General features: G+C 38.1%; 2 protein-coding genes across 3 annotated transcripts; one reads left to right on the top strand and one right to left on the bottom strand.

Annotated features, from left to right (window-relative positions):
- Nucleotides 1–115: 115 nt before the first annotated feature.
- LOC126366322 (alanine--tRNA ligase, cytoplasmic) lies at nt 116–3,685 on the top strand. The gene is made up of 2 exons (XM_050009435.1): nt 116–281; nt 697–3,685. Exon 2 carries the CDS (start codon nt 709–711, stop codon nt 3,613–3,615), a length of 2,907 nt encoding a protein of 968 aa, XP_049865392.1. The 5' UTR covers nt 116–281; nt 697–708; the 3' UTR covers nt 3,616–3,685.
- A 1,799-nt stretch (nt 3,686–5,484) lies between these two features.
- On the bottom strand, nt 5,485–16,373 carry LOC126366330 (E3 ubiquitin-protein ligase Su(dx)). 2 transcript variants are annotated; one of them, XM_050009456.1, is made up of 14 exons: nt 16,200–16,373; nt 16,056–16,120; nt 15,608–15,750; nt 15,179–15,466; nt 14,782–15,023; nt 13,446–13,675; nt 12,808–13,088; nt 11,245–11,525; nt 10,798–11,091; nt 10,147–10,647; nt 9,953–10,048; nt 8,798–8,950; nt 8,278–8,409; nt 5,485–6,024 (listed from the first exon to the last, which is right to left on the bottom strand). In XM_050009456.1, the coding sequence occupies exons 3-14, from the start codon at nt 15,675–15,677 to the stop codon at nt 5,887–5,889; spliced, it is 2,706 nt and encodes a 901-aa protein (XP_049865413.1). In that variant the 5' UTR covers nt 15,678–15,750; nt 16,056–16,120; nt 16,200–16,373; the 3' UTR covers nt 5,485–5,886. The 2 variants fall into 2 exon arrangements, with proteins under 2 accessions (XP_049865413.1, XP_049865404.1); XM_050009447.1 differs by having other exon boundaries at nt 16,061–16,120.
- Between the last annotated feature and the right edge of the window lie 210 nt (nt 16,374–16,583).

Genomic DNA, 16,583 nt, shown 5'->3' with positions numbered 1-16,583 from the left:
TCAAGAAAAAAAAATACGTCAGACATGGCTGTATGGGCATAGTTCCCTTTGCCTTACCCTTCGGGGAAAACCAAACCAAAAAAAAAAAAAAAAAAACTATCATGAAAGTGAATCAGATATTCAGAGTCAGACGTGGAATATAGTTGCGGCCGGTTGTACACGTGCGCTGTTTCACATTTCCAAATATTTCCTTTGATAAGCATAGTATTGTATTGTAATACGTACTGGCAGAAGTTATTTTCTCAGTTATTTAATATTTGATACCAACGAAGGGAAAAAAGGTTTGTACTCAGTATTTTTATTGACACTACATTTCTATCCTTTCACTGATAAATTTCTTTTCATTATGTAGTTGTTAGATAGCAAACTAAGAAATGATAAAAACACGTCCAGTAATTGCAAATAAACGTTCCTTACGTAAGTACGTACTCGAAAACAAGAAAAAATATAGTTATTATATTACACACTTATCCAGTTCACCTTTCCATATGGTACCTAAATTGTTGGTAGGTAGTACTTGAATTAATTATTTGCATACGTTCATTATATTTTTTTGCATTCGTTGTTTTTGTAGTTTTAATCAAAATAGTTTTATTTAATCTGTTGTGTTACAACTTAAAATGAGGAAGTTACTAGGTAGGTAGGTACTTAACATGATGCAATAAGAATATCATGGAACATCATTGATTGTTACAGATTCTTCTAAGAATGGATACTTCTATGTCTGGAAGCCAAATCCGCAAGGCTTTTATTGATTTCTTTATCAATAAAGGTCATAAATATGTCCATTCCTCATCAACTATACCTCTGGATGATCCAACATTACTCTTTGCCAATGCTGGCATGAATCAATTTAAACCAATCTTTTTAGGGTCTGTTGATCCAAATTCAGACATGGCTCAATATGTGAGGGTGGTCAACACACAGAAATGTATTAGAGCTGGTGGTAAGCATAATGACTTGGATGATGTTGGAAAGGATGTATACCATCACACCTTCTTTGAAATGATGGGAAACTGGTCCTTTGGTGATTATTTCAAAAAAGAGATATGTGCTTGGGCTTGGGAACTTTTGACAGAGGTGTTCAAACTACCAGCTGATAGATTATATGTCACTTATTTTGGTGGAGATTCTGCATCTGGGCTGGAACCAGACTTGGAATGCAAGAACATTTGGTTGAATTTAGGAGTACCAGAGTCTCATGTCTTGCCTGGAAGCATGAAAGATAATTTCTGGGAAATGGGAGAGACAGGTCCTTGTGGGCCATGCTCTGAATTACATTTTGATAGAATTGGAGGAAGGGAAGCAGCACATCTTGTGAACATGGATGATCCTGATGTATTGGAAATTTGGAATTTGGTGTTCATACAATTCAACAGAGAAAGTGATGGTTCCTTGAAATTATTACCCAAAAAGCACATTGATTGTGGGCTGGGCCTGGAAAGACTAGTTTCAGTCATTCAAAATAAAAGAGCAAATTATGATACAGATTTATTTATGCCTTTGTTTAAAGCTATTGAAAATGGTACTGGTGTGCGGCCTTACTCTGGAAAAGTAGGGGCCGAGGACAGTGATGGTATTGATATGGCATATCGAGTTCTGGCTGATCATGCAAGAACTTTGACCATTGCATTATCAGATGGTGGCTGCCCAGATAATACAGGCCGAGGATATGTACTCCGCAGAATCTTAAGAAGAGCTGTAAGATATGCTTCTGAAAAACTAAATGCTAAACCAGGCTTCTTTGCATCCTTGGTACACACTGTTGTTGAAATTTTAGGAGATGTATTTCCAGAAATTAAAAAAGACCCAGATTCTATTATTCAGACCATTAATGAAGAAGAAATTCAATTTTTAAAGACATTAACACGAGGACGAAATTTGCTTAACAGGACAATAGAGAAGCTTAATAATTCCAAAGTAGTGCCAGGCGACGTTGCATGGCGCCTTTATGATACTTATGGTTTCCCAATTGATCTCACACAATTAATGTGTGAAGAAAAGGGTTTGACCATTGATATGGTTACTTATGAAAAGGCTAAGGCAGAATCCTTGTTAGCTTCCCAAGGAAAAGCAGCGGGACAGGAAGATGTATTGGCATTAGACATCCATGCCATCAGCCATCTGCAAGAGACTAAAGTACCAGTTACCGATGATTCTCCTAAATATAACTATGTAGCTACATCAACTGATAAAGATACAGTTTACAACTTTGCTCCAGTTACTGCTACAATTCTTGCTTTAAGGCAGAACAAACAATTTGTAAATGAAGTAAAGACAGGAGAAGAATGTGGGATTATATTAGACCGCTCTAACTTCTATGCTGAGCAAGGTGGCCAGATATTTGATGAAGGTTATATGTTGAAAACTAATGACGAAAGTGTTGAATTTACTGTTAAAAATGTACAAGTTAAAGGTGGATATGTGCTTCATACTGGTATTGTTGTTGAGGGCACACTTAAAATTGGTGATACTTTATCATTGCACATTGATACTGAAAGAAGAAGACTTGTGATGAATAATCACACAGGTACCCATGTACTTAACAATGTATTACGAAAAGTACTTGGAAATGACTCAGATCAGCGCGGATCTCTTGTAATGCCAGATCGTCTAAGGTTTGACTTTACAAATAAAGGCCCCATGACTACAAAGCAAATAAAGGACACAGAGGATCAAATTAAAAAGATTATCAATGACAATAAAACTGTTTATGCTAGGTACACTAAATTAAGTGACGCCAAAAAGATAAATGGACTAAGAGCCATGTTTGATGAGCACTATCCAGATCCAGTCCGTGTGGTGTCTGTCGGCATACCAGTTGAAGAACTTGAGAAAAATCCTGATGGTCCTAATGGTTTTGAGACTTCTGTGGAATTTTGTGGTGGATCTCATTTACACCAAACAGGACACATTGGTGAATATGTCATTGTTAGTGAAGAAGGCATTGCAAAAGGTATTCGAAGAATTGTAGCCTTAACTGGCCCTGAGGCAATAAAAGCTGTAAATAAGTTGAATGTTCTTGAAAATGAAGTTAATAACCTCACTAATTTTATCAAAGAACAAGGCGACAAGATAAATCAAAAGGATGTAGTTAAGAAAATTGTGGATCTTACAAATGATATCTCTCATGCTCAAATATCTTATTGGAAAAAAGACGAACTAAGAACTACACTTAAAAATCTTAAAAAGCAGCTTGATGATAAGGAGAGAGCTACTAGGGCTGAAACTATAAATCAAGTTATTGAGAAAGCGAAAGAATTGTGCCTTGAGGAAAGAAATTCGAACATAATCATTGCTGAATTAAAAGCATATGGCAATACAAAAGCTCTGGATGGTGCTTTAAAGCAAGTGAAACAACTATGCCCTAATGCAGCAGCTATGTTTTTTTCTGTTGATGATGAAACTAATAAAATATATTGTCTAGCTGCTGTACCTAAAAGTGCAGTGGATAAAGGCCTTCTGGCTTCTGAATGGGTACAGGCTGTTGTGCCTGTTATGAAAGGAAAAGGAGGTGGAAAAGCTGAATCCGCACAAGCTTCTGGAAGTAATCTAAAATGTTTACAAGAAGCTAAGAAAATTGCTCGCGATTACGCTACTTCGAAACTCGCTTAAAATAAGATCTGCAATTGCCATTTTTTTTAATTAAATATACCTAAAAGCCTACTTGTTTTAACAACATACATTTTAAATTATTTCTTCTCAATATTTCACATGTTATTAGTATTAGGTTATAGTTGTATTATGTTATTTATTCAAAGACATTAATTCGTATATGTATGCTTTACCAATAAATAACATTCATGATAAAAAAAATGTTTCATTTCAGAATATAAAAAGATATACCATTAACATAATTATGATAATATGATCGAAGCCACCCTTTGTTTCCCTAGGCACTACTACTTGGCACTACCAGGCAAGTCATGGGAGGTTTTTCTTTCCCGTGACATCACTAATGTATTCAACTTCTTCTTAGGATTCAATTGTTTTATGCACGGGTGGAGCAATGATCAATAAACACTCTTGGGCCGTGTCCCCATTAGGCGCCCCATACACCTACAATAACATTGCACAATATATCTGCATGCACAATATATCTGCATGCACAATACATCTGCATGCACAATACATCTGCATGCACAATACATCTGCATGCACAATACATCTGCATGCACAATACATCTGCATGCACAATACATCTGCATGCACAATACATCTGCATGCACAATACATCTGCATGCACAATACATCTGCATGCACAATACATCTGCATGCACAATACATCTGCATGCACAATACATCTGCATGCACAATACATCTGCATGCACAATACATCTGCATGCACAATACATCTGCATGCACAATACATCTGCATGCACAATACATCTGCATGCACAATACATCTGCATGCACAATACATCTGCATGCACAATACATCTGCATGCACAATACATCTGCATGCACAATACATCTGCATGCACAATACATCTGCATGCACAATACATCTGCATGCACAATACATCTGCATGCACAATACATCTGCATGCACAATACATCTGCATGCACAATACATCTGCATGCACAATACATCTGCATGCACAATACATCTGCATGCACAATACATCTGCATGCACAATACATCTGCATGCACAATACATCTGCATGCACAATACATCTGCATGCACAATACATCTGCATGCACAATACATCTGCATGCACAATACATCTGCATGCACAATACATCTGCATGCACAATACATCTGCATGCACAATACATCTGCATGCACAATACATCTGCATGCACAATACATCTGCATGCACAATACATCTGCATGCACAATACATCTGCATGCACAATACATCTGCATGCACAATACATCTGCATGCACAATACATCTGCATGCACAATACATCTGCATGCACAATATATCTGCATGCACAATATATCTGCATGCACAAATGTTCTTTAAACCATATACGTTTTTTTTTCTATACAACAATATTACCAGCGCGGCTGCCGCCAAAGCTTCGTCGTCAGACATGTTGCTCGCACGAAAATATTTTTCAGACTGGTTTGTCAATTTTATTGAGAGAATTTATTGAACGTTTGGATTCAAGGGGTTATTCAATATTATTGCACAATTAAAGGATTGTACAATATTATTGTAGGTGTATGGGGCGACTTAGGCTCACAGTTATGTGCCGTCTGTTTGCCTCTTGTCCGCGTCCCTATATATTTTAAATGGAGTACGCAGTTTGCAGAGTTTCTCTTGGTGAGCATTCAGTGAGCGGCCGAGTCGCAGTGAACGATGCTCGCAATGGGTGGCTTATACGCTACAGTTCGCCGCATACGCTCTCGAGTGAGTCAGCGGACAGTCAGTCGCTAATTGTGAGCCTAATGGAGACACGGTCTTATATTCTTACCATGATTTAATTACTGGTAGGATTTGGGTAAGGAAGTTTCAAAGAACAAAAAGTAAGTTACAGTTTCATAATTTTATTTAACTGTCTCACGACGACGGCCCTCACATTACGCAAGGCAACTAGTTATTAAAATGCATAGCGAATCATCTGTCGATCTCTCTTCATGGAAAGTTTTCTAAGTATACATTGCAATGCGTGCGGCGTAATGTAAAACCGTCAAACTTTGTTAAATATATGTAGCTCAAACAAAATAATTCTTATACAACTGACATAATACACTAATGATATCTACATAATTAATAATGTTTAAACAAAATATTCATACATGTATTTGGTTGGTCTTTTTATAACAGCACCAATTCTATTGGTGAATAATTCATCATATCGAGATGGTGCAATTAAATTAATGCGGTTTAATAATAATTTACATTTTAAAACTAATAATAGTATATATTTTTCTCATTCTTGTCCAAAACCCTCTGTTTCTTCAATGGCGAAGTTTAATTTTTCACATAATTGTTCATAACTCTTGTAAGGTGGTAGATCCAATCTGTTGAAACAGGTATGTGAACGAGGCAGCCACGTGTCTTTACCGACCTGCACAAACAAATTTCATACTATTAATTTATACAGGATATTTTTTTATCAGCCAAATTTCTGATACACAATGGTGTCAATTCGTGCAACCACCGAATTTTAACATTGGCAACACTAAAACTAGCTCTATTTCTGTACCTATTTTAAGTAAAGGAGAGCATATTTCCCGACATCTTTATTTTATCCATCACCTTTCTGATCATTTTCCAAATTCCGTTCCTTGTTTTTCCTACTAATCCGTTTCCCTAATAGTAGGGGAGCCCAAGCGGAGATTTCGTATGTGACTCGAGCTCAGCAGTTTAGTATTAGAAGAGAATCTTTGTGCTATGTTAAGTACTTTTACCAAGTATGGTCCCTCAATATAGTGACGCAAGGCTAGGGCAGTCGATCAGATTAGTAAAAAAAATCGATGCTCTAAAAAACTTGAGCACATCAGATTTAAACAAAATAAGTTAATTACATACAGAAAACAATACCCCTTTCATAATCTGACGGTTTGAGCGTGACTTAAAAATTTGACGGAATCACTAAGCTGCAAAAAAAAACCGTTACCTTGAAATACTCAAGCGCAAATTTTTATTTTTTTTTCATTTTAAAGGAAATAGTCTAAAATTGATAGAAATACCATAATCTGCCGATTTTCATAAGCCTAAGAATGTAAAATTATTAAAAGAGTGTAGTATGTACAATTATTAAGAATTATGTATTTCCCGCTCGATGCCTCTCTTCCCTTCTCACTCTTTCTCCACGTCTTACTCTCTCGCACTGCCCCACACTATTGTCTGCCGTAGTGTTGGGTTTTTACCCGGAAAATTCCCGCGTTTTGGGAAATTTCCCAATTCCGAGGGAAAAAACCCGAAAAATTCCCATTTCAAGGGAAAATATTTTTTATCGCATATATTTGTATTAAAGGTAAGGATGTCCAACAAAGACCATTTAAATATAATGTATGCCTACTTATGCCCAAGTTATTTTCTGTCGTAGTGTCGTATGAACTCTTAAAACTTAAATTCGTAATATCTTTTGAACGGAATGTTCGATTTTAATAAATCCGTGCAAAGATACCTACATATTATAGGATATATAGGATGTTTTTGACCCGAGAGAATGTCATCTTCAAGGAGCAACATAGTTTTGTGCCAAGGAGGTCAACAGTTACCAACTTACTCTGTTGCTTGGATACATGGACAAGAAATTGGAAGGCACGAATACCTACAGATATTATTCACTTGGACTATGAAAAAGCTTTTGATCGAGTTCCTCAAACGATTGATTGCTAAATTAGAGCACTTTGGAATCAGAGGCAATCTCTTGAAGTGGATTGAATCATACTCTGTTCTCAGAAAAGTCCTCAGCGGTCTGCCGCAGGGAGCGGTGTTAGGACCAATTTTATTCAGTATTTTGAATTGTCAGATTAAAAAAATTCCTTCACAAAATCATCAGATTAAGTATTCACACCCTCTAGAATGTCGAGCTGAACCACCTGTATAATATTCTGACGCGCCCGAGTATTTCGATGTCACGATTTTTTTTTTGCATTTGCAAATATCTATATAAACTTTTGGTCACGTCCATATCGTCAGTCTTTATAATAGTATACTTTTTATAGTGAATTTAACCTCTCTTATGAGTTTCTGACGAATCCGAGAAAAAACATTTTTTCCTTAATTTCTACGTGGTAGTACAGCTACGTGTCACCAGCGATTCGTCAGACTAATATTTTTCTGTAAACAGGAGTTCGTAGACCGTTCACGTTATTGAACACTGACGCGCTTGAAGTTTTTTTTGTAACTGTTTTTTTTACATTTTTGAAAATTTATACACGCTTCCCCCACCACTAAACAGGTATACATCACATAAACTTTTTTTTTCTTTAGCATATAATCTTTGCGATCCAATAGGTCTTCAAAGTGCTCGAGTAAAAACGCATTGAGCCCTCTGGGCTCCCCTACTATAACTTTGTTTGTGGCAAATGCGCAAGCCGCGAGAAGCCAAAACCTAAGAAAAAAAAAGAAAAGGAGAGCATAGTATAAGAAGAAGTTTTCTTATACTATGAGGAGAGCACTAATATAAGAGCTGTCAAACTAAAATTAGGTAATGTTTGTGTGTGCTCGAATAGGCACCAATACATTACCAATAGTTGGTGGTAACATTTAGGTTAGGGCAAAGGCCTCCCCCAATCGTTTCCACTCCCCTTTACATAGCCAACCATAGGATCTATTTAACCTAATAATATATTAACGTGTAATATACCTTTTCTATGCAGAATCGTTGTGGTCCGTTTGATCCCATGAGTTCTGCAAAGCCGCCAACTGGGACTCGGCAAGTGCCGGTCACGAATTGAAGTAATCTTGCTCGTTTCTCATTATCCATTTGTCGAACAAACTATAATAAGGGCAATAAAATATACTTTTAGTGTGACAAAAGACCAATATAACACACGGACTTGTGGATTTATATGTCAGAAAAGGTAATAAATAAGATTGCGAGGTCCGCCTCGCAATTTACCGAAACCAATAATAATATATCGCAATTTACGAAGAGAACAACTTTAGATGTTTACTAGACCTTATTTTAACAACTATAATACAGCTCCAAATAGATGAAAGCCGTCTCAAATATCTAGGAAAGTATTATTTTGATTATAATACTAGCAACTATTAGAAATTATTTATGGGAGCATTACAGTATATGTACAGGGAAACGGAGGTACAGGGTGTTAGTTACAAAGTACCGAATACTGAGGGGAATGTGTCAAGAATACTCTCCGTACCTGCCAGAACCAGGCGACCTGCTTGCTGGTGCGCGTGTAGTGCCGGTAGATGGTGTTGCGCTGCCAGTCGTCCACGTCCACCTCCTGCATGCCGCACAGCATCAGCTCCAGCTCGCGCTCGTCAAAGTACTTCAGCCACTCCAGGGGAACCACCTTCGTGAACGTCGTCATATTTAGTGTTTATTATGAACACAGTACGATTTTACCCAACTGTGAGTGGATAGGCTCTAAACCCTAATTCTACTTTCCTTGTTCCTTAAAGTCTTTCACTATAGATAAAGTAACTGTAAGAAATAAACATACATACAGACATCGTAACGAAAAGTTTGAGGGATGATTCAGGCCATGATTCTGAGTTAATATCAAATGGAATTTGCCATCGCAAAAGTATGGAACTGAAAATAATTAGAAAAACACAAAAATTTTCATGGACAGGAAATTCTTGATATCAACTCAGAATCACGGTCTGAATCATCCCCCTCAGTATTCGTTACGGTGTCACTAACACCCATACCTACTTGTATGGCTATCTGTGTGTACTTGCACGAGGTGTTAGTGACATCGTACGTAACGAATTTTGAGAGGGATTATTCAGGCCATTATTCTGAGTTAACATCAAGTAGAATTTTCCACCGCAAAGTATAGAAATAAAATAATTAAAAAAAAAACATGAATTTTGCGACGGAAAATTCCACTTGATATTAACTCACAATTATAGTCTGAATCATCCCCCTTAGTATTCGTTACGTTATCACTAATACCCTGTATATTACAACATTGCGGTTCAGTATATCGCTTAATAGATTGGTTGTAATCCAATTCAATTAATTCAGTCCACTATTCAAACATACAATATAGAACCAAAAACAGTTTCAATACCAATGAACATGGTGTTTTGATATTGCGCCTTTGATGTGATGAGAAGTCACCACTACTAAAAGATCATTCTTCGGATATAAAAAGGTATTAACTGCTCTAATTTATGGTGAGGTCCATTGCAGAAAGAAAGGTCAATCACAAGTAGAAAATAAAAACAGCGGTAAGTGGACTCTAAGATGTTGAGAATAAAACTCAAAGTTCATATTCTCTGTTTCCTTGACTTAGCATAAATACTATTTGTCATTCGCTATTTATGAATGATTCATTAGAATTTACCTCGTTGAATCCATCGAGGAAGGCAGATGTTTGTTCTTCGATCCCGCGGGACATCCGCCACTGCGTCACCAGCTGCAGGTAATGTTCTTTATTTTCCTGTTTAAAAAATAATATTTATATGTTATTTCTACTTGAGATACGAGTCACAGTGACTACACACTCTTCTGATGTAACAACATTGTGAATGAACATACCTCCGTGACTCGCTCCTTGTCGCCTCCGGGCTTCAGCTCGTGGTGTATGACTTGACCCAATACCTCAAAATCTACACTATGCCACATCTCTAACCCGCATTCATCAATATTATTGTCTCTAATCCACACCAACGAGTTGTAAAACTCAGGATCTATGGATTCAATATCCTTCATCGTTAGTTTCTTGTTCAACATTCGCTTATAAAAAGGCATAGTGAATCCTGAGTAAATGAATCTGCCATGATATAAGGCCATTGCAATAAATCTTCCTATAAATTTAAAATACAGTAGGTGATCTGGGTTCACATAACTCGCAGGATTTATCTGTAGGCTGTAGTTATTTTTGTTCGCGTACTCGAAAAGGCAGTACATAGGGTTAAGAACTTCATGTGATAGTAAGAAGAACCATTCTCGACTGACGCCGCCGTAATCCAGACCTTCTTCCCCGCGGAATATTATGTACAATCTCCTACGTAGCTCATATGCAGGTAGCCTCATTATCTGGAATTCATACATATTAAAATTAATCACACTTTTCCCAGATAAGCGATAGCCAATTTGGAATTTATATTTTATCAACATCGTTAGCTTATGACTCAAAAACATGTTATGTAAACAGAATGTAACAGAAACAAAACAATTAGTACTGACCTGATGATAGGAATCTTCGAAAAGCGTCTGTCTGGATAGCGTGATTTTGATGTGACTCGGCAGGGCATTGCTCTGACAGAGGTATCTGAATTGACTAAGTTTCCATCGGAAAGATCTCTCGTAGGCGCGCGGCACGCCGTAGGCGCCCTGCGGCCCCTTGGGCGCGCCGGGCCGCGGGTCCTGGAACGTGGTGGTGCGCGTGTTGTGGTCCACGAAGTAGCGCGTGCCGTCCTCCGTGAACCTGATCTCCCAGCCCGGCGGCAGCGCCTCCTCCAGCGCACTCACCTCTTGACCCTGATCGTAAGAAACTTTTTATAATGCACACCGTCTATTCATTGCGCTGCATTTCTGGTAGTCATAAAACATAATTATAGCCTATAATGTATACTTATAGAAGGGAATCGGACATAAACAGTTTTAAGCATAAAGTTGAAATGACAAACGGACCTGCGTGCGAGGGTCCTCCCACTGTGTAGTGCGGTTCTTGTGATTGACGTAGTAGACGCGACCGTCGGGCTGCACGCGGCGCTCCCAGCCGGCCGGCAGCGCGCCCAGCGCGTCCTCGGCGGGCGCGGCGGGCGCGGGCGCGGCCGCCACGCCCGCTACGCCCGCCGCGCTGGCCACGCTCGCCACGCCCGCCACGCTCGCCACGTTAGCCACGTTAACGCCGGTCGCGCTCCCCGCGCCCGATGTGCCGCCAACCACTGCTACCGTGCTACCCGCGGCGCCTGTTGGTGTTACCAAATTGCGGTGTGTACTAAACTAGCAAATCTCTGACAGCATCAGTTTTGGACAGTCCAGACGAGTCGAGTACGACAGGCCTAAACCTAGACAAGTACTACCACTGGTTTTGTTTTTATGTTGACAAGACAACCCAAATCCAAAACCCCGGACCCTTCATTCAAAAATCTCATTCTAACCGTTTGCCACCTTACCACTTAAATGTGCGCTCATTACGGTCGTTTCTAGACTAAAGTAGGCCTCACCGGGGAGAAGTAAATCTATCTCGCGTTCGATACCAATTGGTGCCGGGCAGGGGTTACCGTTCTATTCTTTATTCCATGCCCAAATTCTAGTTTTAAGTTTCTAACCAATGCATAGGGAAAACGCATAGATTGCTTTACATATAAGTATATTATACAAGACGTATAAATATTGTTCTCTGTAAACAAAGCAACTTCATTCATAGTAACTAGATACGCAAGCAAGATTGATACGTCATACTCGTAGCTATAATTATGTATCTAAGAGATGTAGGTGCGTACATACATTACAGTCTTTATCGATTGTTATCTTTCAGCGAAAATAATAAGTTTTCGATAAGACGATTGCTTCAAGAATGATAACTTTATATTCTTCACGTTTAGAGGTTTAGAGTTTACCGCCAGCAAATCCAATATACAAAGGGTTCAGAACAATATCTTGAAGACTATATGCGCGGGGCCCTGGTTTATTCGTAACTCAGAAGCACATCAATACCTAGACATGCCAACAATCACAGATGAAATTGAAAGGTACAACAAAAGGCATAAGGAACAGTTGATTAACCATCCAAATCCCTTAGCAACTATGCTGTTGGAAGCTAGCAACAGGGTGAAGAGGTGGTGAGAACGAAGAGGCTCATGAAACATTCAATTCTACCTATAATAAGCAAACAAATTGTCTTTTAGTAACTGGTATGAACCTATAATAGATAAGTCCCGTCCTACTAAATGGGCTGTTAACCAAGGTATCACAGATCAGTAATTACTAAACACTTTACTACATCAAAATCTAGACACAAATACTAATCTTCTGACGATGTGAGGCTCCTTTGACGACTCCATTAGACATTACAGATGTGAGCAAATGTATGTCTAATCTAATGTGAATTACCTAGCCACCCCGCGTTAGGTGGTTAGATACTAGCAATAATAATGAGCTGAACTTTTCTTGAGGTAATTGTGTTCCACTTTAGGCCACATCTTCACTTATCTTCTCATTGGGCTGATGAATAGATAAAATACTTACTAGAAGGATGTTCGTGTTCGACGGCATCAGGCTGGTGCGGCGGCTGCGGCTGGGGATAGAGGAACCGCTGGTTGCCCTGGGCGACCACGTGGCGGCGCTCGCCGCGCCAGTGCTGGAAGCGCGCCAGACGCTCCGTGTCGGGGCGCTGCCACGTGGTGGTGCGCGTGTTGTGGTCCACGTAGTACACGCGGCCGCGCGCGTCGCGCCGCACCTCCCAGCCTGGCGGCAGCGGCTGCGGCCGCTCCCACGAAGTCGAGCGCGTGTTGTGGTCCACATAGTACCTACGTTGGAACCATTTGCTACCTTAGTAAAACTATTCCGAGAGTGGAAGTGCAGTTCGTAAGTTTACCCTTGAAACTAGTACGGCATAGGTATCCGATGATGATACCAACAGCGTCGGTGTTTTCGGAATTTACAAACATAGAAAAGTCAGCCCAGTACAGTATAGCACCTTTAGTCGCATTGGAAATCTTACTTTTAACGTCACAGACTACGGTTTTCATCACCTTCCAGTCAAAATATCTTCAACTATTCAATGAGAATGATCCAGCCAGGTATTTATACTGCAAAGCTATCCTATCTATTTAATAATAAATGACAGAGTCAAGTATGTGTAATGTTTTAAACTAAAAAAGTACCGTCGTCCATAAACATCGTATCTCATTTCCCAGCCAGGCGGCAACGGGTCTTCACCACTAGTGGAGGCAGCAGCCTGGTGAGTAGTGCTCGGTTCAGGTACGTGAGACGCTTGATCTTGATGCGAAGGCCCTGCGCTGGTATCCGCGACGGCAGGAGGGGCCACACTCGTACTGCCGCCCGCGATGCAGTGTACCGCCCCATTACTCATAGGTGGAGGGCCAGGAGGAGGCTAATAGTAAAAAAAACATATATTATATAATCTGTACAGTTGGTACACTAACATAAGTACACAGACTTACTAGGGCATCGTTAGGACAAGTGGTTATCTCTCTTCTTCCGTTTACATCTCTCTGCTAAGCTGCATTTTTAGATATTTGTAAATAATCATTGATATACTGCAAGGCGAGTGAAAAAGTCGGCAAATCTTGTGGACGAGCATAACCATAACATTTTGTACAAATGCAAACATAGTTCTTTGTAGTAAATTTGGTGTCAGAAACTATTTTTTATTTTAAGTTATTATTTACTTATTTTATTATCAAGTAATATTTTTATTATAGAGGATGACCCGAAAATTTACATTCAAAACGAAAACTTTGGTAGAGGGCATATGGGTACCAGAAACACACCCAACTATGTTCAGCAGTACTTTAGAAATCATTATTTTGCCGCTATTTCTTTCTTAATAATTCTTTTATTCAGAACTATTTAAAATAAAAACAGACAAATCAAACAAATAAAAAAAATACAGGAAGCCAAAATGTGAATTTGCTATATGGTTTTAATAATTATTTATGTTTAGGCAGGATGTGTATATTTTTTTTTTCATGTTTGTGCCCAAACATGCGATAGGTCAACTGACCATAAGCAGTTTGATGGTTTGGTTTTATTAACGTGCAGGACAGGCCCCCTCATTAGAAGGCTGCCTTCATTAAGGTGCTACTGTATGTGATCCCATATGTGCGTCCTTTTGAGGCTTGTTGTTTATATTTACATAGCTAAGTAATGAACAACCCGTGTGTTAATTCTTAAAGTGAAAATAATTCCCAAAATACAACTAATAGACGCACATGGGAATTATTCACACATAAAGTAGTCAGTTTTATATGTTATGTCTACTTGTGACAGCATCAAATTATTCACTGTGTAATGCAAACTGTCGCTCACACGGGTTGTTCATTACTTAGCTATGTAAATATAAACAACAAGCCTCAACATATACAACAATACACAACATATACAACAATACACAACATTCAGTTACTAGTACACTTTACTATCTTTGTGGTGAAATTTTTTTCTTATTTCATGGACAATATAAAAGTTGTAACTCACCCGTAAATTTTGTGTACGTATCATAGATCGAATTGTTTCAGGATTGTTGTGCATTCTGATTCTGGCTCTAACACCTTCTGTAAGTGGACTGCGGGAATTTGATGCTTCACCAAGTACTTCATGTGATTGGCTCAATACTGACGGATCAATTCTCAAGCCATTGAGGAGAATCACCAGTTCTGCTGCTTTAACTTCTGCATTTTGATTGGAATTGTTTTCTTGTGATGCTGCTTTCATCAAATCTACAAAAATAATTCCCTATATTAGTATTTTTAACAAATGATAGTTACATTATTTTAACACATAAATAATGCCACACAAAAACTTTTTGATTCTATTACTTTTTTTTTTGCTTTTACTCCAAATTATGTAAAAAATGAAGTATCATAATTATTACCTATAGTCAGTTCCACATTTTCACATTTTCCATTAAAGTACAGCAGAATTTTTAGTAGATTAAGCTTTTTCTCCCCAATCACATTATCTTTTCTGAAACTATGGTGGTCTGCCAGCCGGAACAACAGTTGTGATAATGGAGTGACCAACACAGTGAAATCCTCTTTCCATTTTGGATGTAGTGTGTTTTTGATCACTTCAGTTCTTCTTGAAATCTTATCATCTATCACAAGCTGCAGGTATGGGTTTGGTTTGAAGAGTCCAGAGTTTCTTATACTTGCAGACTCAACTGCAAATATTATATTAGTATTATAGTTTTAAACAATATATAATTTAACAACACCATATTTTATATAATGAAATAACTACACATGAGTACATTCATATCCATCGATTATCTTTGATGAAAGAGACATTATTTAATGCATACCTGATAGACTGAGCTGATGATATGTTGACAAAGAAATTGGAGCAGTAAGAGTAGGGATGGTTTCAGTCATAGTGACCAGGAGATAAATCAGTACATGCTAAAGTGTATTAGATGTTCCACATCATCACTATTGCAGCCAACACCTATAAATGATAATATAAATTGAAATCAATATTTTCCTCGTTATGCTTAATTATTATTTCTTCTACAAAAGGCACAAGCTTCTGCATAATAAAGTATTGTTACTATATTGAGCAGAAAAAACGAAATGTTTGTAAAGTTCCTATATAATTATCTTATCTACGAGATGGTTTTTCTAATATAGTAAAGATTATGTATCCCAAAAAACGAAGAAACTATGAAATGTAACATGGCCTTATAATCAACAGTTCCACTTTGTTATAACTATTATGTTTCGGATAGACAATACAGAAAGTAGAATTATTACCGTACATAGAATATTCTGCCGTGTAAGATGTTTTCAGACTATCATTATCACTGCTCCTTATCTCACTGAAAGAAAAAAACATGAAATAGGTATTGAATCATCACAAAGCACTAATTACTTCGATATATACGAAACTAAACTCACAGGCATATCAAACACCAGAATGTTTTAAATCTACCACCGTTTTGGGAAATATTTAGTGGAACTGAGTAATGTAACGTAATAAAAATTATAAATCAGAAAATTAGTCACTGTTGTGCCATATCTATCCACAGTTCACACACCAATATTCACAGAACGAATGACTGCAACCAACTGCATAATTTGTGCATATTTTGACACCATCTTCGCCACAGAGTAGGACCCTACCATCACATTTTGTATTTTGTTTCTCTTTCTTACAATATAACATTAGCAAACAATTTTAGGTGTGCAGCCAGCCATAAACAACTTTTTCTGCAAGTGTTTTTGTAGTAACTATAAATGAATAGAAGAACTACACAGCCACTATTTACCGAAGTGACATTA

Source organism: Pectinophora gossypiella, chromosome 1, assembly GCF_024362695.1.
Source record: "Pectinophora gossypiella chromosome 1, ilPecGoss1.1, whole genome shotgun sequence".
Lineage (NCBI taxonomy): Eukaryota > Metazoa > Arthropoda > Insecta > Lepidoptera > Gelechiidae > Pectinophora > Pectinophora gossypiella.
This window is presented reverse-complemented; position numbering and strand designations above follow the sequence as displayed.